Source organism: Heptranchias perlo, chromosome 28 (assembly GCF_035084215.1).
Source record: "Heptranchias perlo isolate sHepPer1 chromosome 28, sHepPer1.hap1, whole genome shotgun sequence".
Taxonomy (NCBI): Eukaryota; Metazoa; Chordata; class Chondrichthyes; order Hexanchiformes; family Hexanchidae; genus Heptranchias; species Heptranchias perlo.
In genome coordinates this window covers 24,903,313-24,928,016 of record NC_090352.1, presented here as the reverse complement: position 1 = coordinate 24,928,016, position 24,704 = coordinate 24,903,313, and the positions used below count along the sequence as shown (strand labels likewise).

The window sequence follows — 24,704 nt, the reverse complement described above, 5'->3', positions numbered from 1 at the left end:
TAAGCCAAACAAAATTAGTGCTGCCATCACTTGCACCCTTTAGGAACATGCATTGTCGTGTCAATAAACCAAAGATAAGTACAGAAATATTTCACATTATTGAAAACATTAGTCTTAATATAAAATTATGTTCAGTTTAAGGCAAGATGCAATAAAGGTCCTCATATGTATTAATTGCACCTTTAATGCAACCACACAACAAACTTGACAGTATGTATGAAAATAACAAGCTCCATTTTGTCATAATCATAAAATATCCTTACAAATAGTTCCCAGACTTTTAAAAAATCTTCCCTTTCGCTTCGAGAAAATATCGAAAACAATGCAGAAACAAAAGATCAATTCACCTTGCCCATTTTGCCAGAGGATAATTTTGTTTTATCGTGCCATTTCTGCAACGTGCTATTCCGATATGTTTTGAAGTCAGCAAACCGCTTGGACATGAAGTTTGGGTACTCATCCATTTCAAGCTTCCTTTTCTGTGGCCCTTTCCTCTCCTGCACTTCCTCCATTTCATCATCACTAGGAATCTCATCACTGGAAACAAAGAAAGCAGTACCTTACAAAGGTGAATTCCTTTTTTTACTTGCACAAGTATGAGATGCACAACACAAAACCGTAATCTTGGTTTATTCTTGGCATGTCTTAAACACAACCAAATTTTTGCTCTTACCATTATTAGTAATGGAAGTACTGACGTCATTATGTAAACTAATTTGAAGGGGTATTTTCCCAGTTTTTTTTTTAAGTGTTTGACATTTTTATTTCACAGGTTTGTGTTCCACAAGGTAGAAAGGAAATGTGGCTCATCCAGGAAACAAATTAATCGGCATCTAGAAAAACAATGGGTTACCTGCCCAGAAACAATAATACCTAGAGCTATTACCAAATTTCCTTGGAAAATAGAATAAGCAACTTTGGTAACTGTCAGGTGCTAACTGTTTAATGGATATAGATCCAATTTATTTCTAAACAGAAAAAAAATTAGAATATTGACTAATATTTATACAGCAGTAAAACATCAATGTAAAAAGAGACAACTATGAATTACTGGTAAGATGTACTACACATGGAGGAGGACACTTAAAACAACTGAAAAAAGATTTGGCGTCTACAAAACTCATCGTAAGTGTCGTATAAATCTTTGAGTCTGAAATCACCAGCATTCATTTTGACAGCCAAATAAAGGCTGGAAATTCATGTCCACTGGGACTGTTCTTGGACTGCCAACACAATCTTGTCGGTTGTAACTCCCAACAGCTTCACAAACACCTGCTCAACATCCGCTGTAATTAGACTGAATACAATACGGCCAGCATTTTGCAAGAGAAAGCAAGTGACTGAAATATCCCATTATCAACTCACTCACTGCTGTATACTTTCCAACACTGCGCTTACCTGTCTGGCTCGGGTTTCTTGCCATTGACAAAGTACTGTGTGCTTGGATACTGGAAAAGCAGTTCATCCTGAAGCTCAACTAGTGACCTCAGCAGTGCCTTCAGTGCTTTGCAACCTAAGGGGAAAAAGCAAGCATAACGATTACACATCTGACTATACATTTATTAATTGAACCTTTTTAGTCACTTCAGAGATAAACTTTTCTATTTGTGGGGAAAATATGGAATTAGCACAGGATTAAGCTCCTGCTTATGAATACATTCTTTACTAGTGAGGCCTTTAAAGGGCCCAAAATTGCCCTCATTGATCTGAAATGGAGATCAGCCCTAAAAGCAGCCTTACAAGAGTGAAATCTGGTGTTAAGATGAAGTCTTATAAATATCTATTAAAGGCATTACCAAATCATGCTTATGTGCTGTGGGCATGCTTAAGCACAGAGACAGTAGACAATCCTGTGTAGTTACGGTTGAAGTCATCCCTGTAAGGTTATTGGACAAATTTTTTCCAGTTTTGTTTATAAACATGTACCACAGTGACATCTTTCATGTTACTGAAAAGGAAAGAAAACAGAGGTGTCTAGATGGGTTTTTTTTTAAAAAAAAGAGGGGTTGCGGGCAGCGATTTTGAAGGGGGAACGGTGGGGAGAAACGGACCATGAGGAAAAGCAGCAGCCTGAAGACTGAATAGGGAAGAAAGGATCTTTGTCCAAAAGTCTTGAAAATTTACTGGAGAACTAAAAGTAAAACAAAATCAACCATTTAAAATGCATGGAGTATTCCACTTGAGTTCCTCAGCCAGAGAAACCCCATTGAATACTCCATGAATATCATGCTGGTATATGTCCTAACAACAACAGAAGTTTTCCTCTCCCAAAATGGATGAAATCCCCATTTAATATCCATCCATAGTATCAAGCCATGGTAATATAATACAGGTCTAACCAGGATTTCAAACTTGTCCAGTTTGTGTATGCATACACAGGTACAGATGCACATACACAGAGATAATATAGCAGGAAATTTAATCCAAAATGTCTGTGACAGTAGTTTTATGCATTTAATTTACCATCCAGAAACCGCTCAAAGTCCCACTGAAATTAGCAAAATTGGAGTACCTAAACTTTTTGTGTGAGAAATTAAAAGACCAACAGATAGTATTAAGGCTGAATGTTGCCAAGTACAGTATGTCTAGATTATATTTAATTCTATTGATTCTAAAAACAGGCTTATTACAATTAGACTTGCTATTTTGATGTTTAATGAATGCCAAACAAAAATAAAATTGGCAGCAGAATCAGTGCTTAAATGAAGAAAATCACCTACAACTAATTTGGTGAAGCTACAATGGCGTTTTGAACTTCCTGGGCTGTCAACTATAAGCAGGCCAAGATTAACTGCAAACATTCTTCATCTTCCTAACGTAACGTATTTGCCTCAGTCAGTTGAATTTTGAGGGAACAACTCCACTAAAGATATTAAACTACTCTGGAGACACACCCTCTGTATAAGTGAAATCATGCTCCTGCTGAGGAATTCCACTGAATTCTCCAAGCAGGTCAGATGATAATTTTAGTCCTCTCATCCACTGAATTTACAGGCCATTTGGATAGAGTTCCAGGCTTTTACTGTTCCTTTTCTTCAGGCATTATTTGCCACTTCAAAACTGCCGTCATCAACCATTCCTTAAAAAGCCCACCTTAATATTCTCCAACTGCTGCCCATCTTGAAACCTCCCCTTCCTCACTAATGTCCCAGAATGAAAGCCATCACACCCCTGCACTGAAATTCTCATCTCAAACCCATGCTACATCGCTCCTTATCTAGAAAATCTTGCTTAAAACCTACCGTTTCAATCATGTCTTTGATAAGGACAAGTTATTGTTGTTTAATTCAATTTTACGAAAAAACAGACAAATGTTTGAGAATCTTTTTTCAACGAAACCTGGACTTCAGGTGCACCCTAGCACATTTGATGCACAATAATACCCTTTCACTGTAAATAACTTTCCAGCCTCAAGTGTTTGTGTAGTCCTCAGTTTGAAAGTTTGTGATAGTCCAAAGGCACCAACTGCAGCTATTAGTCGCTTGAAAAGCTTGAGGTAGGTACAGCAGAATCCGAAACTTTGTGAGATCCGTGGGCACTAAAAGTTCAATCCATTGTAGAACAGTGTGGATTATAACTGAACAATAAAATACCCCAGGACAGAAATTCAATTACATGAGCTGGCACACATCAGCCAGACACGAAGTTCACAAAGTTTAATTTAGGATTTTTGATAAATTAGTAAAATAGAAGCTGAGGCTTTAATTATAGGCAAAGAGTCAAATCAAACTTTTCTACAAGGGCAACTGAAATATTATCAACCACAGAAACCCTCAGCAGGTCAGTCAGCATCTGTTGAGAGAACAGAGGAGTTAATGTTTCAGTTGTGAACCTTTGGCAGTTCTGAATGTTTCTAACATTTTCTGTTTTTGTTTCAGATTTCCTGCAACTGCAGTTTTTTTTTAGGAATTTACTATCAATTCAGGAGAGAAAAAAAAAATATGGGAGATACTTCATTGTAAAATCCATATCTCGTGATTTTTCCTATTGCCCAGGGCTAATCCATTGATATGTGGAAGGTCAATGAACAAGAATTTCAATTCTTAATAAAATTATAGTCAGTCAAGTTCATTACTTGCAATGAAAGAGTTAAATAGCGTATTGCATTAATTGAAGTACTAATGCCTGAGTTATAGGTCAATGTGTGTAAATCAGGGGTTTTAGTTTTTGGTCAATATCATTAACATTTAAACATTTCCAATTGCTTACACATGTAAATGACAATACGAGGTATCAGATGTAGTAGAAACAGCTTTCATCACAGCTGCCACTTTAAAAACTTGTAAAAAGGGCACATATGCAAACCATTCTGCATCTACACACGTAGTAGGAAATGTAAATTGTTTGCAGTATTTGTTTGGATGAGCACATAACTGGCATATCTCTCAACCTGCAACATGTTGAAAGGATGGAATTCGGTCCAGGGTTTGGTACAGGAGTGAGTTTTTTTCCTGTAGAAGTAGCAAAGCAACTGATTTTGCTGGCATGGGACCGTTGCACATCATTGCTGCACTTCTCGATGGTGCTGAATGTTGGAACACCCTGATTAAAGTGCAACAGTTGAGAGGTATGATAAGCAGACAACCTTAAAATGAACAGAAATTCGAACATGGCCTTTCCCTTTAAAGTTTTTCTTACATTCATTAAATGTATTACATAAACGTTAATCAATTGAAGTGACAAACCCAGTGAGTACTATGGATTAACAAAGAGAAAGGGTTAAAGGAGAGAAGACAGATTGGGGAACGAGAGACCTGGAATTTGTACAGGAAACCAGAAAAGGCTACATATCTATTTTATTGATGATTTCTTGTATTCTGGTTTCATATAGAAATTGATTGCCACTTACTACACTGTAAATCTGCCTGCCTTGGGCAACTAGTTCACCTTGTGTCACTGCATGATCTGTTTCTTAAGTTTACCAAATGTCAACTTAAATATTCTGAAAAATTTGCTATTTTACTGGTTGTTAATGCATTTCCACAATTTCCATATTTATTTACTCCCATGTCAAACTGAGATATATTTAGTTTTTTGGGGAAGGAATGTAGCTGTGAGAAGTAAGAAGCCTACAAAGCAATGACAGCAGCCTTTAATTGTTGGAAATTAGAACTGCAAATAAACGACAATCAAGTAAACGCAGCCCAATAAATATTCAATATATGGACTACTAATTTTTGAACATTTAGGGGCATCGGTGGACTTTTTTTCCTTTAAAATAAAACTTAAAAGCTAGGTGCCCCAGGTACTAACCAATATTAAACCCAATAATTTGCAGTACAGTAAAACAGTAAAATATTTATTCAAAACTTATGAAAAAAAAAGTTAAAAGTATCATATTTAAGAATGTAATTGTTAAGGCATTTCTTGCAGTATGTGTGTTAAATATCTCGTTTATTCAGCAGGGCGATTGTTAATTTTCTACTTTCAGTAAAGGTCAGCAAATGTCTGCCACCTTTGATTAACCATTTGGGTACATGTCCCTTGCAACTTTTAAAATATGCCAAATATTTTCTATTGTGCACCTACAAAAATTCATTAAATTTCTATTGCTGGGTATCAAATAGAAGAAAATTCCACCATTTCTTGATGGACACTAAAATGCACAATTTAAAAAAAAACTGTGCCATCATTTGCAAGAGTTAATGAGAGAAGATGAATATAGCTGAAAATAGAGCCCTGAAATGGTTGGGCTGCAGCCTTCGATACACCCTTGCCTTTTTGGATCATTTTCAGCTACTTTCTAGAGACGGTTAAGAAAAGAATGACTGTTACTTATTAAGCAAAGGAGGAATGACTTTCAAAAAAAAAAGCTGTTTCGTCCACCATCACTCTTAGGATAGCAAGTCTATCGCTCAATATGACAGGAAACCCACATCTGTGACCTGAGAACAATGGTTTTCATTCAAATCCACAAGCCTGCTGCTTTCTCTAGTCGTCCCCTGCAATTAATCCCAAGAATACATTTGATTAAATCTTTTCAAGCAAATCCTTTGCTTTGCTTTTGTTAGTTCATTTCTTGTCAACATCCATTAAAGTATGCCTTTAATTCTCCTACAATCTAAAAAACACCGATCCTGCCGTCTTCAACTTTAATCAACTGTACACCAGCATTTTTCATTTCATAATAATGTGCTGTTTGGAATTCAAAAGGCAGGCTCCACATCAATCATTCCTTGTGAATTTTTCCACTGCAATAAATATGCAAATGAGAAGCTAGTCACTCGTATTTCAGGCCAACTTGCTAGTGTTTTAAAAAGACACAAATTTATTAATTGCCAGTGGCCAGAGGAATCCTATTACTGTGGGCATTGATTACAAAGCTGCCTGAGTGATTATTGTGCAACTTGCAGACTATCCAGGCATGAGGAGAAATTATTAAACCAGTCGAAGATTATCAACTTGGAATGACAATAAGCTTCAACATTAAGGTTCTGCAAAGTTCCTTAACAAAGAATAACATATGAACTGCTCTGCTGCTGAATTAGCATTATTCCATAATCCTAAAGCCCACCAGTGCTACTTTTCAGTTTATCCTGTAATACCCTACAGAATTGTAATTCTGACAGAAAGAAGCTGATGAATTTAGACTGTTCAATCCAACTGACGGAAGAGAGTTGAAAGTATTAATGCAGCCCAACCTTACACGTGTTTAATACCTTATCAAACTTAATTTGAATGCCAATATATAGTCAGCAAAAAGCCTTTATTAGCAGGTAATCAGCCATTTAAATGAGCTGTTATAAGCAGCAAAGCACACCATCTGAGTTACAAATACAGATTCTACACATACCAAATATAGGTTTATAGATTAATATTTCTATAACATGTTTAGAATTTTGATTTAAAAAAATATATACAATTAGTTTTCCTAACCAGTTTCTGATGAGTTAATAAAAATATTTAAGACAATTAGTGCTAACTTTTCATTTGCTAGTTATTCATTTTGCGGTATCTTTTCTGTATTATATCTGACAGAGTCCACATAAAGGAGGGATTTTCTGAACATCAATTACATCCCAGGCATCGTGTAATGCAAACATCATAAAGAGCCTGAATATGTTTACTTTGCTCTTCCATTTGGACTGTATTAGGAGTTCATTATGCAGAGTATGCTGAAATTCTTTTTTTTAAAAATACTCGTTGATCTCTCGGTCTTTACTCCCCATGTGCAATGCCACAAGTATAGTCTTAAAAAGCTGAAGCAGGGTTATGGGACGGGGGATAATTGCCAGAGCTTGCAGATATAATTTAGTTCCCATTTTTAAGATATGCATTCTGACCTTATTTTTAACTAATACGTGGATTTTACATTACTTGTATTTAAATAGCAAAACTTGTGGTAATTTGGGAAGCAGAATATAGTTGATTGGAGCACTGGAGTTTCATCACTGGTGGGAAGGTCTAAGTAAAGTGTGACAAGTTTACATTGACAGTTTCCACTACAAATGTGGACATAAGAATTTATAATTTATAAAAGCTGATAGGAAGTGAGATTTTTAATATATTAGAGATAGTATACAATTCTAAAGTTGCATATTCCGTTTCTTTTCTATAAACTTGTTTTAAATAACTTCAAGTTTGAGATTCTATTGCATGGGTAAAAAAAGAACGTGCATTTATGTAGCATCTGATCATATCCTTGTAATTCCCAAGAACTTCACAACCAATTACTTTTGAAATGCAGCCATTGTTATATAGGCAAATGATGCAGACAGTCTGCAAACAGCAAGATCCTACAAACAGCTAATGAGATAAATGACCAGGCAATGCATTTTGGTGGTACTGTTTGAGGGAGAAATGCTGGCCAGGACACCCAGGAGAATTATCTGCTCTTCTCTGAATAAAGCAGTCAGATGAAGCCTCGGTTTAATGTCCTTTTCAAAAGGCAGCACATGTAACAATGTAGAACTCACTCAATACTGCTGAAATGGAAGTGTAGATTTATATGCTCAAGCCTATCATGGGGCTTGAACCCACAACCTACTGACTCGGAAGCATGAGTACCAGCAACTGAGTCACTTGCCAAGAGCAATTATAAGCTGACCGAGTTTTTGCCAGCGTCTTACCCTCCTGAAAGAAATTAGTATTAGTAAAAAAATAGTACTAGAGAAATTAATGGGACTGAAAGTCGATAAATCCCAAAGACCTGATGATCTCCATCCAAGGGTTTTGAAAGAGGTGGTTATTGAGATAGTGGATACATTGGTTGTCATCTTCCAAAATTCTACAGATTCTGGAACGGTGCCTACAGATTGGAAGGTAGCAAATGTAACCCCACTATTTGAGAAAGGAGGGAGAGAGAAAACAGGGAACTGCAGACCTGTTAGCCTGACATCAGTGGTAGGGAAAATGCTAGAATCTATTATAAAGGATGTGATAACAGGGCACTTAGGAAATAATAATAGGATTTGGCAGAGTCAATGTGGATTTATGAAAGGGAAATCATGTTTGACAAACCTATTGGAGTTCTTTGAAGATGTAACTAGTAGAATAGATAAGGGGGAACCAGTGGATGTGGTGTATTTGGATTTTCAGAAGGCTTTCGATAAGGTCCCATACAGGAGGTTGGTGAACAAAGTTAGAGCACATGGAATTGGGGGTAATATACTGGCATGGATTGAGAATTGGTTAACAGACAGAAAACAGAGAGTAGGAATAATATCACAATCTATATCAATCATTTGGAATAGGGGACCAAATGTAATATTTCCAAGTTTGCTGGTGGGAATGAGAGTTGTGAGGAGGACATAAAGAAGCTTCAAGGGGATCTAGACAGGCTAAGTGAGTGGGCAAGAAAGTGGCAGATGGAATATAATGTGGAAAAATGTGAAGTTATCCACTTTGGTAGGAAAAACAGAAATGCAGAGAATTTTTTTAAATAGTGAGAGATTGGGAAATGTTGATGTTCAAAGGGACCTGGGTGTCCTTGCACATGAGTCACTGAAAGCTAACATGCAGGTGCAGCAACAATTAGGAAGGCAAATGGTATGTTGGCCTTTATTACTAGAGGATTTGAGTACAGGAGTAAAGGTGTCTTACTGCCTTGGTGAGACCGCACCTGGAGTATTGTGTACAATTTTGGTCTCCTTACTTAAGGATATACTTGCCATAGAGGGAGTACAACGAAGGTTTACCAGACTGAACCCAGGGATGGCAGGATTGTCGGATGAGGAGAGATTGAGTAGACTAGGCCTGTATTCTCTAGAGTTTAGAAGAATGAGAGGTGATCTCATTGAAAACATAAAAATTTCTTACAGGGCTTGACAGGGAAGATGCAGGGAGGATGTTTCCCCTGGCTGGGGAGTCTAGAACCAGGGGTCACAGTCTCAGAATAAGGGGTAGGCCATTTTGGACTGAGATGAGGAGAAATTTCTTCACTCAGAGGGTGGTGAATCTTTGGAATTCTTTACCCCAGAGGGCTGTGGAGGTTTAGTCAAGGAGTACTTTCAAAACAGAGATCAATAGATTTCTAGATATTAACGGCATCAAGGGATATGGGGACAGTGCAGGAAAATAGTGTTGAGGTAGAAGATCAGCTATGATCTTGTTGAATGGCGGAGCAGGCTCGAGGAGCCGGATGGCCTACTCCTGCTCCTATTTCTTATGTTTTTATGTTCTCTCCCCAATCTCCCTACCAGCCTTCATTAAACTCATCTTGTCACCTTTCTCTCTTGATATCCTCCTATTCATCTCCTCTAAGTACCCAGCTTCCTCTTAGCCCCATGCAAATATCAATCCAACTTTATTCTCTGACAGTCTCTATATCCTTCAAAACTTCTGTATATAACCCCATCATAAAAAAAAAACCTATTCTCAATCCCCTCAATTCTCTTCAACTACTGCTCCATCTGTAACCTTCCCTTTCTCTCTTGACTTAGAATGTGTTGCTATCTTCCAATTATGATTACTTTGTTCCTTGTTTGAGATGCTCCAAATAGGCTTCCAGGACTGAGAACACCACCCAGTGAAGTACTTTGAGATATGTCTCTGCACAAGAGGTTGCTACAAAAATGAAAGCCTGTGTCATTGCTGGAAGTCCACAAATTAACAATGGGTCTATTCTTCTCACCACCGCATAGTTATAGGATGGTTTTCTATTTACACACGAGCTGACATCCACTAACTTTTGAAATACATGCTGTGCATGTACTACCAATTTGTTCCTGGTTGACCTTCACTATGACAATGGTGGTTTTATCCTAAGATAGCTTGATCTCCATTGAGTTTAAGTGGTTAGATCACACATTGGAATGGTTTATAAACTGCAGTGAACAGGTAGAATGAAGAGCATTAGTTTATGCCACATTCATTTCAGAGACCCGCGGGTCGTCAGGGGAAGGAGAAAGCTATTGTCAGAAGAAAAAAGTGCCCCATCATCACTGTACATTAAAAATCTCAAAGCAAAGCATACTTTATTAGGAGGGGGACTTTATTATTTATCACACATTATACACAAGCTGCTTTGCTCAAAAGCAAGTTTGTTCCATATTTGAACCATTAACTTCATTTCTATGAAAGTAAATGTCAGATAATAGCAAGTAATTCCTCTTATAGAAAGCTTGACTCTCGTGATCTATGTGCAGACTGATGACATGGAAGCTGATATTGTCAAAGTAAATGGCTTAACTTCTAGCCACAATGTTTTTCTACCACGCTCTGGTTAATAAAGGTTTGTCCAGTAAAATACAATGCAAATAAATTCCCCCTAAACAGAGGTTTTGATTATCTTTTTTATCCAAAAGCATTCATCATACTCCAGTGAAATACAAACTTAAATGTTTTATCTTGAAAATCTCAATCCCAGAGATAAACATTATTCACATCTAGAAAGGTAATTCACATAACAAGGATTTAAAACCACCCTTTGCTCTTGTGACCACACTAAAAAGAAATATTTTTCCATACAAACCAGGAAGATCCCAGGTTCAAACCTTGGTCAGCGTCAAGTAAGCTGATCTCAGCTCGAGTGCCAATAAAGGTGTGACAATTGGCCTCTGCTCCCTGGGTTAGGGAGCAGAAAATTAGACAATCCTACAATCCCTGCTGGAAATTATGTCCACAAAATCACTGCCAGCAAGTTTTGTTTTAAAAAAAACTTTCTGTACCTTACTTACCAGCACTACCTATTGGACCACTTTCATGCCCATAGTCATGGGTCTATTTCTGAACATACTAGTCTTGATTTAGTCAAGTATAAGTGTTCCTTTCCGATAGGCATATAAAACCTGATTTACTGTGGAATTATAATAGTGGTATTTTAAACATTGCAAGGTCAGAGCCCATAATGAAGTTCTCATTTTCTGCCATATTACTCTCAGGAGGTTGGTGGCCTCTATTTGGTGTTTGTAAAAAAGGTGAGGAGATTAAATTAGAACTGCTGTCACATCTATATCCCAGCAGTTGCTGAAGAACTTTGGAATTCGAGGTGAAATCACTGGTTACTATAGTATATTTCAGGAACTGGATATATCAACTAAGAATAATTTTTAAAAAATAAAATCAGGACATACTGATTAGTTCAGTTCTGATGAAAGATCATCAACCCGAAACGTTAACTGTTTCTCTCTCCACAGATGCTGCCTGACCTGCTGAGTGTTTCCAGCATTTTCGGTTTTTATTTCAGATTTCCAGCATCCGCAGTATTTTGCTTTTGTGACTGATTAATTATTGCCGAGCTTAGGTTTCAAAAGCCTCAAGACTGTAAGAGGAAGTAAGGACTAAGGGAGGTAAAGAATTTCAGTTTTTAGGTCCGGGGAAAGAATTGGTTAGAACAGGAGAGTGCAATGGATCTTGATTTCAACACAGTGGGAATGTATACAGAAAAAGATGGTGTAAGATGCCATGTTGGGAACTTAGAAAAAACAAGAGAGGAAAGTTAAGAGCAGCACTAACCACAGTATTATATAGGAGCAAGAAAGATTGTGACAGTGAGGTTGAAAGCTAGAGATAGAAGAGGAAACGCCCATCAGGCAAGCTTTTTCTTGTATGCTGTCCAGAAATGTCCAGATATGGAAGCAGTAATCATGGACTTGGGCTTCAAAGAACTTTTCATGTAGAGTTAAGAGCTGTTGATGCAAAAAGCAGTGTTTGGCACCAAGCTTCTTGGAGGCAGCATTGGCAATTGAAGCATTTTGGTAGCTTTATTTAAGGTCAGAGGAGATAGCAAGGTCAAGAATATTGATAGCTCAAGGGTGGAGGCCTCGAAGGTAAAAAGTAGTAGCTGTTGGTTAAACTTGCCACAGAAACTGTGTCTTTGAAGATCTGAAAAATAAGATTTCCATTCATCCATTTAGGGCATGGAAGAGATCACGATGTAGTGATTCAGCCACTGCACTGCAGAATAACCGGATGCTGTAAACAGTAACAGCATATGAATCGAAGACAGTTGATGAATGAAGAATGATGATATCAATGAGTGAAGGACACGAATGAGCAGAGTGGGACAGTCGACAAAGCCCCAGGATGGGGGAATGGCAGGGGGGGGGGGGGGGGGGGGGGTGGTGAGTCACTGGGAAAAGAATCAGATCATGAGCCACCAACCACAGCTCAGATAAAGCAATGAGAGGAAACTAAATAGCCATGACCACAGTTTTGGCGGGAGACCATATGATAACTGGATTAGACCAAATGGTGCCAGACCCAGTCAAAGGCTTTGGAGCTGTTCAAGGCAATGACAGCTAATTCACCGGTGTTCAAGAGCAGAGTTCCAGAGGTACATTTTGCATGCACCAATTGAATGGCAATGCTGAAAACCATGCTGCTGATTTTCAGTGAGAACGTTCAAGATGATGGATAATTTGAGACCAAATAACAGCATTCCATAACCTAAGAAAATAATCGATGCAAGAGCAGTGGGCAGTAGTTAGAAGGGTAAGACGGGTCAACTTTCTTAGGCAAAACATGAGCATGTTTCCAAGGAAGAATCAAGGGTGGATGGCAAGAAAGAGACTGAAAATACTGTACAAGCCAAGGATGATGTCAGAGGCAGACCTTGAGACCAGGAGGGATATCATCAGGATCAGAGGTCTTATTGAAGTCCTGAGAGAGGATCTGTGAATCATTGTGTGAATAAAAATGGAAGTTGGTCATAATGGTTAAAGGGAATAGAGGAAGTTCTTTACTAAGATGATTGAGATTAGAATTGCGGACGAAAAGGGAGCCAAAAGAGATCAACTTTCTCTTTAGGAAAACTAGAACAATTTAGACAGGGCCCCCTAATTTGCAGTAATATAATACTGAAGAAGCCTGGCAGAATCAGAGGGATGATAGCATTTAACATATAATGCAGTTTCTGAAATATACTACAGTAACCACATTGACTTATTCAGGCAGTCTGACCCCAAGCTCCAAAGTTGTTCAGCAATTGCTGGGATGTACATGTAACAGCAATTCTTTCATCTCTCCTCTTTGTTTCATAGGCACCAAGCAGAGGCCAAAGAGATCCTGGATGAAACAGAGATGGAGTAGAAGAGAACAAACCTGTATCATTCTATTCCACAGCACCAGATACTGCTGATCCAAAGTATGCCACTTTTTAAACAGCTATTCAAGGGCTTCAAATCACAGGCAAAATACCCAACAGAAATTTAAATTCTTTTCTATAGTTTACAAGTACATGGTTTTCAAGATTTTTCACATGAAACCCACATCTCAGAACTAATTTCATGAAGAAGTATGGTACACTGTCCCACAAAAATTCAGATCTAGACTTGCTCAAAGAAAATTTATCCAACATATAATTGAGCTAGGTTAAATAGAGCAGAAGGAGAGGAAAAGGGACTTGCATCCCTGTCATTATGGGCTGGAATCAAACCCAAGTCCTTGAGGTTAAAGGACATTCTAATCTCACTGTACTATCCCGATCTCTTAAAAAACCTTATAAAAGTGTGCTGAAAGGATTGATTAGCAGTCCCGCTATGCTTAAATCAGAAAAGGATTTGTAGTTAAGAAAAAAAAACTTGCATTGGCATTGCACCTCTCACATCAAAACATCCCAGATTGCTTCACAAAAGTGGCTGCCAATTTGCACATACAAAGTCCCAATAACAGCAATGAGATGAATGACCAATTAATCTGGTTTGGTGGTGTTGGTTGAGAGTTGAATATTGGCCAGGTCACCAGAAGAACTCGCTGCTCTTCTTCGAAAAAGTCTACCTGAACAGGCAGACAGGGCCTCAGTTTAATGTCTAATCCGAAAAATGGCACCTCCAGTGCAATGATGAGGAAATGCTGCTTTGTCGAAGTGTCAGCCTAGATTTATGCACTCAAGTCCTCGAGCAAGGCTTGAACCCACAACCTTCTGTTTCAGAGGTGAGAGTCCTATCGCTGACCCATGCTGACATTTGGATTTAGAATAGTAATATTCAAAGTTTAAATTTTGGCCATGTTACAGAAAGCAAAATAAATACTGTGTGTTCCTGAGTCTCGAGAAAATATTTTTGTTTCTTATTCCAGATGAGTAGTTTTGAGCCAGCATTACTATTATTGGAAGTTGAAGCCCCGGGGTCCAGCTCTCCCTATAAACTATATTTCAGCGTTCTTTATACTGTGTTGAAGAATTTGACCTTATTCAAATTTCTAACTAAAAAGACATTAACTTGATTAGCCCTAAATAAAACTGTGAAATTGTGAAATATGCTGTCCCTACTAGATTGCCTGATCCTTTATCAGATAATCCAGTTAAAGGTAAATCGTGTTTAACTAACTTGACAGAGTTTTTTGATGAGGTAACAGAGAGGGTAGATGAGAGCAATGCAGTTGATGTGGTGTATATGGACTTTCAAAAGGCGTTTGATAAAGTGCCACACGGTAGGTTTATCATCAAGATTGCGGCTCATGGAATAAAGGGGGCAGTAGCAACATGGATACAGAATTGGCTAAGGGACAGGAAACAGAGAGTAGTGGTGAACGGTTCTTTTTCAGACTAGAGGGAGGTGTACATTGGTGTTCCCCAGGGTTCAGTGCTGGGACCACTGCTTTTCTTGATATATATTAATGACTTGCACTTGGGTGTACAGGGCACAATTTCCAAATTTGCAGATGACAAAACTTGGAAGGGTAGTAAACAGTGAGGATTGTGACAGACTTCAAGAGGACATAGACAGGCTGGTGGCATAAGCGGACACTTGGCAGATGAAATTTAACGCAGAAAAATGCGAAGTGATACATTTCGGTAGGAAGAACGAGGAGAGGCAATATAAACTAGAGGGCACAACTGTAAAAGGGGTACAGGAACAGAGAGATCTGGGGATATATGTGTACAAATCATTGAAGGTGACAGGGCAGGTTGAGAAAGCGGTTAAAAAAGCATATTGGATTCTGGGCTTTATAAATAGAGGCATAGAGTACAAAAGTGTGGAAGTCATGAACCACCTTTATAAAACACTGGTTCGGCCACAACTGGAGTATTGTGTCCAGTTCTGGGCATCGCACTTCAGGAAAGATGTGAAGGCCTTCGAGAGGTGGCAGAAGAGATTTACTAGAATGATTCCATGGATGAGGGACTTTAGTTGCATGGATGGACTGGAGAAGTTCTCCTTGGAACAGAGACGATTGTGAGGAGATTTGATAGAGGTATTCAAAATCATGAACGGTCTACACTGAGTAGATAGGGAGAAATTGTTCCCATTGGCGTAAGGGTCAAGAACCAGAGGACATAGATTTAAGGTGATTGGCAAAAGAACCAAAGGTGACATGAGGAAAAACTTTTTTTTTTAAACACAGCGAGTGGTTAGGATCTGGAATGCACTGCCCAAGGGGGTAGTGGAGGCAGATTCAATCATGGCCTTCAAAAGGGAACTGGATAAATACTCAAAAGGAAAAAAATTTGCAGGGCTACGGGGAAAGGGTAGGGAAGTGGGACTAGCTGGATTCTTCTTGCATAGAGCCAGCGCAGACTCGATGGGCTGAATGGCCTCCTTATATGCTGTAACCTTTCTATGATTCTATAATAAAACTGTAAATTTTGAATTGAGATGTTTGTCTCAAGGAAGCAGAATTTCCAGTTTTGCACTGAACGTATATCTAGTCAGTGGCAAAACAGCATGCAATTTGCCATCTCAACAATGCAAACCAAAAGAAAATCATGGCAATGCAATCATTTTGTGGAGGCAACCGTGAAGCCTTTGTAAGTTCAGCAGGTCACGTTGCCTTACAACACTGTCAATGTGATACCTTGCATTTCTCTGAAGTGGAAGGTTAGATTAAAAAGGAAAATTTAACATCACTTTTTAATTAGAAGTGTTGAAAATCTTATCCGTTTATAATTGATAAAACAAAGGATAAAAGCAGCATACATAAATAATGACTCTAACTTTATCCAGCAGCACAGCCTAATTAATTATTGTAGATACGAAACAGATCCATTGGGTGACAAATGAATGGAAGATTCTAAAGACGCTACCTCGGCAAGATTCTCTTCCTCTTTGAAAGTAACCTCACAGTCAGTCTACAACAGAACTTTACATTAAGAAACACACAGCTGTTTCCCCACCCCTTCAATTTTAAAATTCCTCCCCCCCTCTATTATATCCCCATTTGGCAACCTGCACACTATTCTCACTTAGCTAAGAGCGATCAGAAATGCAACTTATGCTATGTCAGGCAGAGTCAAATTGTTAATTTTTCCAAACAGAACACAATGTGTCACATTTTATTTAACTGTGGTTTTTCCCGCTTCTCTCCTGGAGCCACTGATTCATGCTGCAGGTGATGACTGCATTCCGATACATACTCATTCTTTATGTGGGCTATCACGTTATTGGACTTTGGGAAGCATGATAGCTGAGTCTAATCATATTCCATATTGTGTATAAACCCACTATCAGCAATCAGGAACCCTGGCTGATTTTTTTTCCTCCAAGTAGCAAACCATAAGTTTGCTTTATAGTGCAGAATTACAACAAAAAATGTATTTCTCCCAACATTTTTATTCTTTGAAGAGGTAGTGTGTGAAACGGTGCTAAAGTGATAAGGAGAACCAAATCAGTACAAAGTAACCTTGATGGAATCCAATGGGAGGCAGAATGTTTCTAGTAATGTAGTAATGTTTTAGGCAAAAGACCTTTGATCCATCTAGCTCATTTTTCAAAACCTCCCATTACCGTGATTTTGGAAATAGCCTTGTATCCCATTTCCTTTTATAAAATCCGCCATGGCTTTCTATTCCACTACTCCCACTGGTAATCAGTTCCACAATTCTATCGCCCTCTTCCAAAAAAAAGTTGCCAAAATATCCTATTTTCCTTTGACACCTTTTAACTTTAAACTGTGTCCCCTAGTGCTCAAATCCTGTGTCCAACAGAAAAACTTTCTTGTATCGCATGATTATACATTTATCCGTGTTAAACCCCATCTGCTATCTCTCCGCCCATTAACGTAGCCTGTCCAGATCCCCTTAGAGTATCGAACATTGGCCACTACATCGAATTTGATGCCAGCCACAAACTTTGAACAATAGACTGTTCTCAGTGTCATTTACAAAAATTATAAACAGCAACAACCCCAACACAGACTCCTTTGACAACTGGTTTCTACTCTGACATCTTCCCATATATCGCCAGCCTTTGTGGTCCATCATCCAGCCACGCATCAATCCAGCTTAATACTATGCCATCTGTCCCATGGGCATGCACCTTATGACTCAGTCTGTATGCGAGATAGTGTCAAATGTCTTTCTGAAATCCACTGCCTCACTGTCCTCTCGGTCTGTAATCTCCCCAAAGAAATCTAGTAAATTGAACAGGCATGACCTGCCGTTTCTGAACCCACCTAGCTCCCTAATCAGACCCTGTCCTTCCAGATGACCCATAATGTTATCCCTCAAATTCTCAAACACCTTCCCCACAATCAAGTGAAAGCTCACAGGTCTGTAATTTATAAATGATCAATCTCCAGAAACAGGTTACTCCACATTTTCTATAGGGGTCTGGAGCAACTCAGAAGGCTTGACTTTGGACATTTTGCCTTTAAAACGGTTTCAAGGCCTTTATGGATTTGTTTGGGTTATTTTTCATTCCAGCGTGCAAAAGACAGTGTCAGCTACCCAAAGGAAAACAATCAATGCAGACAATTTTTTTTTATATTAGTTATAAAATTATAACAAGATGCTGGAGGACAATTTTTTTTTTATATTAGTTATAAAATTATAACAAGATGCTGGAGGTCAACAAATACAGAAAAAGTAAAGGAAACAGAATTTGAGACACTGCACTCTGGCCCCGGACAGAAACTTGAAGGTGTGGATCGTCTGAAACCTCTTTGTGGACCCCAGTTTGGAAATCTATAGGCTATGAGACGAGTTGAGACTTCCCGTAAGATGTTTGCAGTCAGCAGGCAGAGAACTTTCATCCTACCCACCTTTGCTGGACTCCAGCCCAATTCCCAGAGATGAAAAGACAATTTGCTGAGCCTACTGTACCACCCAGTTCCCTGAATCAGTTAATTCCATTTATAAAAGCATACCCTCACACATGCCAAGAAAGTGCACAGCATCAGTTCTGATGCAATACAGATGATTCACAAATGTGAGAACAATAATTCATGCATATAGAAAGAAGCAAGTGATTAATGAAGGCCTTTCTCAAGAAAAAAGATCTATGTAACACACTACTACTGGTGCAGTACTCATTCTATTCTGCACAGCTACAATTCAGAAAAAATATTAATTAAAATCGCAATTTATGCAAATACTCACTTCTGATTATGTAAATATTGTATTATGCTTTGGAATGGGGCTGGGGAAAGATTTTTTTTAAACCACATATGCAGTCACTAAGAATGAGGGATGCGTGGTGGTAACCATCAAATTTCAAGTGCGTGTGTAATGTACAATTTAATTTTCATGAATCTGGAATATTACCAAAGGGAAAGAAAACAGTATTCAAAAGAAAATTTAAATAAGACACACCAAAATGTAATTTAAATTCAACATACAACAAACACAACATATATTCCCCACTCATTTCATCTAAAAATAAAAAGATGTTAAGTGGGTATTTCCATTCTTTCTCGGAAGCAGCTTTTCATTGCCAGGTTATTCTTGGATGCTGGCTAGAATACACAGCAAATCACAAAGGTTAATAGACTAAGATTTGAGCATATTAATTGCCACAAGCTGCTAAAATAAAAACCTACATTGCTGTACAACAATAGGGATATCATTGAGCGATAAAATAATAAAACTCCCTCTAAAGCAGCGACTTGCAGACATCAGGTAGAAAACAAACCAGTGAAAACAGAAACAAATTCAAGATATCAGAAAGCCGTATTAAAAAAGGTAATTATACAGATACACATGCAATCCTTAAATTAAGTGCAGATTGTGTAGTTGTGCAGCACGCTTAAAATGCAGATGCATCTAGCGGCTGAACCATAAACTGGAAAAATAATCTAGACTATAATCAATACTGTAACATTGAGGGGTTTTTCCTAATTAGTCACTGGGATATTTTTCCATTTCAATGCACTGGGAAATTTCAAAATACCCATGTTATTCATCTCTTTCCCTGTTTGGAAACTACAGCACCAGCTGAGATCAAAATATTTCTCATTGTGAAGAAAATCCCCCGCCCAACTTTCTCCCTCCTGAAGGCTCTAACCCCTACAGGGAAATGGCTTCACATGCACTAGAAGCCTTCCAGCACCTTATCCAAATAGATATATATGCGAGAGCTCAAACACAGAGTACTGGCAGGCTAATCAGCAATGGGGAAAGGGTTAATCATAGCCAAGCCAGACACTGTCCTCTCCAGACATCCACATGCACATCTTCCAGCAGGGACCACTGGAAAGCCATCAGGAGCTTGTTATACTGGACAATGCTTTTACCACTGGGCCATCAATGTAGCCCCAGAAAATGTCTCCTAATTTGCATGTTTCAAGTAATTGTCTAAGTGCTGCTCAAACCAGATGTGGTGTCCAGGTTTAAAATCCATTCTGCAGCATCGAGTACCATAACTGTTTATAAAGTTTGCTGAAGGAGCATTAATCTATTACAGTTCATTCCGGATAAATGCATACCTGATCTAAGCACAATTCTGATCCAATCATAGAATTCCAATGTAGCAAATCAACATCCATTCACCCAATATACGGAACTCCTTATCTAAGCATATAACATTCCCCAAACTATTTAGATTTTCATTGCTCAGCACACTGAATGTGGTCAGTCCAGCAGATGTCAGTCACCTTTTGCATACAGAAACTTCTAAACTATTACGTATACTGAAGTATTTAAATTTTGATTCTGCTACAGTGCAAGCTGGGGTAAATATTGCACTTTTCATAATCACTGAAATCCTAATCCAAGTGCAATAGGACAAAAGAAGAACATTTCTTGAAGTTAATATAGAATTCAAACAGGAACTGATTAAGTTCCTGAGTCAGAAAGGAGTAGTGGGTTATGACTTTGCGGTAGAAAGCTTTTAAAACTAAATACAATGGACCGATTGTATTGTGACCCAAGGGACCGACCAATGGGGTGAATAGCCTTTTATTGTTCTTTATATTAGTATTCTAATTGTTTGATTAGAATTTAATTGGGACTTTTTTTGGGCCGGTATCAGGTTTATATGAAGCATGAAATCCTACTAACAGTAAATAATAAACTTAGGAAAAGGAAAGCTTAAAAAAAACTTCACACCGAGTTGTGAACAGACAGCCATCGTATGCTTATAAATCCGGACTTGAAGTAGTCAAAAAAGGTACAGATTCTAGATTTAACAAGGAATAGATTGTTACAGTACACTTTTAATTCAAAGCTGCTCAATTCAAAATATCTGATAATTCAACTTTTACGAATTACATTCATACTTTGTGATGTTAATTGCATTGTTTAAATTCAATTTACTGGATAATTCAATTTTTTTAGTACAAAAAACAACTTTGAATTATCAGGACCAGGCTCTACAGGTTTGGAGCTAAAGCAAGAGGTAGACTAAAACTGAGTGACTCCTGTACATGAACCAAGATGACAGGTCAATCTAGATGGCTAATATAGTACTTTCTCATTCTTACCTTAATGGAACAGAAGAGTGTAGGAATGGTGCCGTACGTAAATTCTATATCGTCTTACCCTATGGCTCCCTCCACAGTACAATCACCAAATAAAAACAAACAGTCACACTAGAACACATGGGGATATACATTTCAAAAGCCAGCATTATGTGTAGAATACAACATAAAGCAACAGAACAAAAAAGGCCAATATATAGGAAATGGGCAATTACAAGGAGTTTATACATGCCTAATTTAAACTAATGTGCACAAACATGATACAACAAGACTATCTTTGACATGGAAGTCATGGGTTGTATTCACTGGTGGCGCATTTTTTTTTTAATAATAGTGGAAGTGCAGGGATTATTCAAGTGTATTGTAATGGAATTATGGAAAGGATTAGATTTGCCATAGGATAACAAATCCCAGTGCATTGAGTGGGGGTAGCTAGCCTAAATATGATAAGATTTCCGGAACAATAGATGCTATCAAGTTTATTTAATTTGCATTCAACATGTCAGCATCGTCAACTCTTGGCAATGTAAAACAATGGGTGGAAAGTAAGGAAATAACATTTGTTGATTTCTGCAGGCGGAAACAAAGAAAAATGAGCTTATCCAATCTCACATCTAATTTGCTGAAAAGTGCAAGAACCAAAGCAGACAAATTTAATATTTACGTTTGTTAAAAATAACTATATTTTGGTCTATTTGAGCAATCAAACTAAACAACCCTTTAGCACAAAATCAATTTCACCAAAGGCACACTCAAAGTAGTTTTTTTCCTCCAATTAATTGACTTCACTTCACCCCTAGTGTAAACGAAACTGCCATTGAAGAGTGTAAATGACAACAGGTTCAACACTACCTTTACTTGTTGCACTTGCATTGGACAAATATTGAACTATGGTCAAAGAAACAAAAAAGTTGTATTATTGTGAACTAAAAACTGAACTTAAGTGTCAGTCTCGGCTTAGTGGTAGCACTTGCCTCTAACTCAAAAGGTTGTGGATTCATGTACCACTCCAGAGTCTAGTGCACATAATCTAGGCTGACACTGTAGTGCAGTACTGAAGGAGTGCTGTACTGTCGGAGGTGCAGTCTTTAGGATGAGACATTAAACTGAGGTGGACGTAAAATATCCCGTGGCACTATTCGAAGAAGCGCAGGGAAGTTCTATCGGTGTCCTGACCAACATTTATCCCTCAGCCAACATCACTAAAACAGATTATCTGGTCATTTATCCCATTGCTCTTTGTGGGAACTTGCTGTGCGTAAGTTAGCTGCCGAGTCTCCCTATATTACAACAATGACTACACTGCAAATATTTAATTGGCTGTGAAGTCCTGTGGTAATAAAAGGCGCAAAATGCATGATCTTTCTTTCTAAATAACTTCATTTTGGGGAGCCAATTCCTTCCAGTGGTTAAACAAGTAAATCTAGTGTGAAAGCAATTCAGATTAGAAATACTGAGACAAAGACTTTCTTGTTGAAGAGACTTTAGGGCACAGTATGCTCCTCTGCTGTAGATCTGCACAGGGCTCTGATCTGGTTCAAGAATTTGAGCTTTTCAAAGGTCATATCATAATTATTTCTCCACAACAGATTGAACCAGTTCAGCAAAGTTAGTTAACTGATTAACAGGCGCTTTTGCTTCATATATTTTATGTACACACTTTGCATAAGTGAAATAATAAACAGTGAAAAAACATATTGAGGACACTAATGGTTTCTCTGTGAGAATTCAGATTAGCAATGCTCCAAAGGCAAGAAGACACTGTCCTTCAAGGAACACATTACCAAAACAACCAGCAAGAAGTCAGATGCTGTCTTGCTGAAGGCCTGTTTATAATGCAAGCTACATCTTGAGACACTGGCTTAAGAGTGTTGGTCTTGAGTAGTGGCCAAGACAAATTAGCTACCATGCATGATGTACAATCACAGTGATGTCAACAGATGATGTCATGACACACAAAACATCTAGATCAATGGGGTGAGTTATATCATGACATCATCATGACAGCAGTGTGTGTATATATCATGCTGCCGATTGATGACATCTGCAGACGTGTTCCAAAATCACGCTGTTGCTGGAGAAGCTCTCTCAGTGGGCAGAGTTAGGCCAGGCATTAAGGCTCAGTGAAAAACAGGCCTTCCTGGCTGCAATTTAACCTTCACCTGGCCACTGGCTATGGGAGGTAAATGAGAACCGGTGGCCAAAGCATCTATAAAGAGCAACAATTACAGTATACAGCATGAGAATTCTGCCTCACTCTGATGACAATATTGTTCAGTGATTGTACTGACATAGTTAGCGGTTGCAAAGAAACCGAGCACATTTCAAAGACGGGAGTATGTTAAATTGAAACTCCAGGAAATTACTACTCAACTCGGGGGAAATGTGCGTAAAGCGATGTAGGAGCTACATTAGTGGCAACAGATTTTGCACATTAATTTTCGGTTGTGCTGTTACTGTGGTCTCTTGTATGGTGCATATGGGCTGCAGAAAGACCCAAAATACCTCAAAATCTGACCTCCATACAAAAAGGTTAATTTTTGCACTCTTTATATTGGTTCAAGAATGATCCAGAACCAGGACTAAAGTTGGATCTACACCAGCAGACTCAGACACAATAGTTTATCAAATTCAGACCATTTCACATACCTGTTCTGCCCATAATCAGCTGCTGCTTTCACTTGGATGTAATTATATGCATGGATAAAATAAATATAAAATAAATTTTACTATTAAAACCACCCAACAAGGAAATCCAGAACTGTGGTGGCTCATTGCAGATTTGACATCTTGAGACAGGATACTTGATGCTATCACAACACAACCTTAGCTTCAAATCACTTCATATACACCACACCAAAGATGATAATTTGCATCACCTTAAAGGGCTTTATCCTCCCCCCCACCCCCACAAACCTGGAAGGAGGAAAAAAAAGAGGGAAAAAAAAAGTATAAGTTGTTCCTTATAAACATTTCAAGATAGAAGGGGAAGATGATATGCAAATTGTGTAGTACACGCCGCTGGTGAGGGTGCAAACATTGAGTTTCATGAAATAATTTTGATCTTTGGGTTTAGAGTCATATCTAATATTGTAAATAATTAAAAATATAGAAGTTAAGTTAGGAATGCAAAAGCATTTTTACGGGGACTATTTTGTGAAGATAATGCATCTAAACTCGGTCATTTAATTTAGCCAGAAATTTGAAATGGACAGCACCATTTTTATTTTGAATTGAAAAAATGATGAAACCTGAATTTCTGATTTTGATTTTAAAATTAAGAAAACATGGTATGCATCCTGATGGTTCAGTAGTAAAGGCAGTATACGTAACAGCTGTATAGACCAGAAGCTTCCAGGTTCAATTCCTAGTCTCCTCTACTACTATCCTGGCTGAGATCGGCGAAATCTCAAATTGCCTCAACAACACTGATAGGGAGAGAAAGAATTCAGCCAGGGTCCCATGCTCCAGACCATTATTCTGTGTCTCCTCCAGAAACTGTGCATATTTAAACATCAGGTTAAGAAAGGATCAGGCTCAGCTGGAATGCCTCCACCTACTGAAAAATCTACCCATCAGTGTTCACTATCTAGGCACACACAAGGGTGGCACTTGAGTGAGGTCCCAGAGCATGACCACCACCCATGGACCCATACTTCAGAAGAATCAGCATTTGAGCAGGGGAGGGG

The 24,704-nt window shown here is 38.3% G+C and overlaps 1 protein-coding gene across 1 annotated transcript in view; it reads right to left on the bottom strand.

The window, feature by feature from the left end:
* The window catches only part of aatf (apoptosis antagonizing transcription factor), an 88,260-nt gene that overhangs the window by 46,989 nt on the left and 16,567 nt on the right, over positions 1–24,704 (bottom strand). The window contains exons 5-6 of the mRNA XM_068008233.1: positions 1,399–1,513; positions 348–537 (exon numbers count right to left, since the gene is read on the bottom strand). Coding sequence (XP_067864334.1) covers positions 348–537; positions 1,399–1,513 — 305 coding nt within the window. The remainder of the gene's footprint in view (positions 1–347; positions 538–1,398; positions 1,514–24,704) is intronic.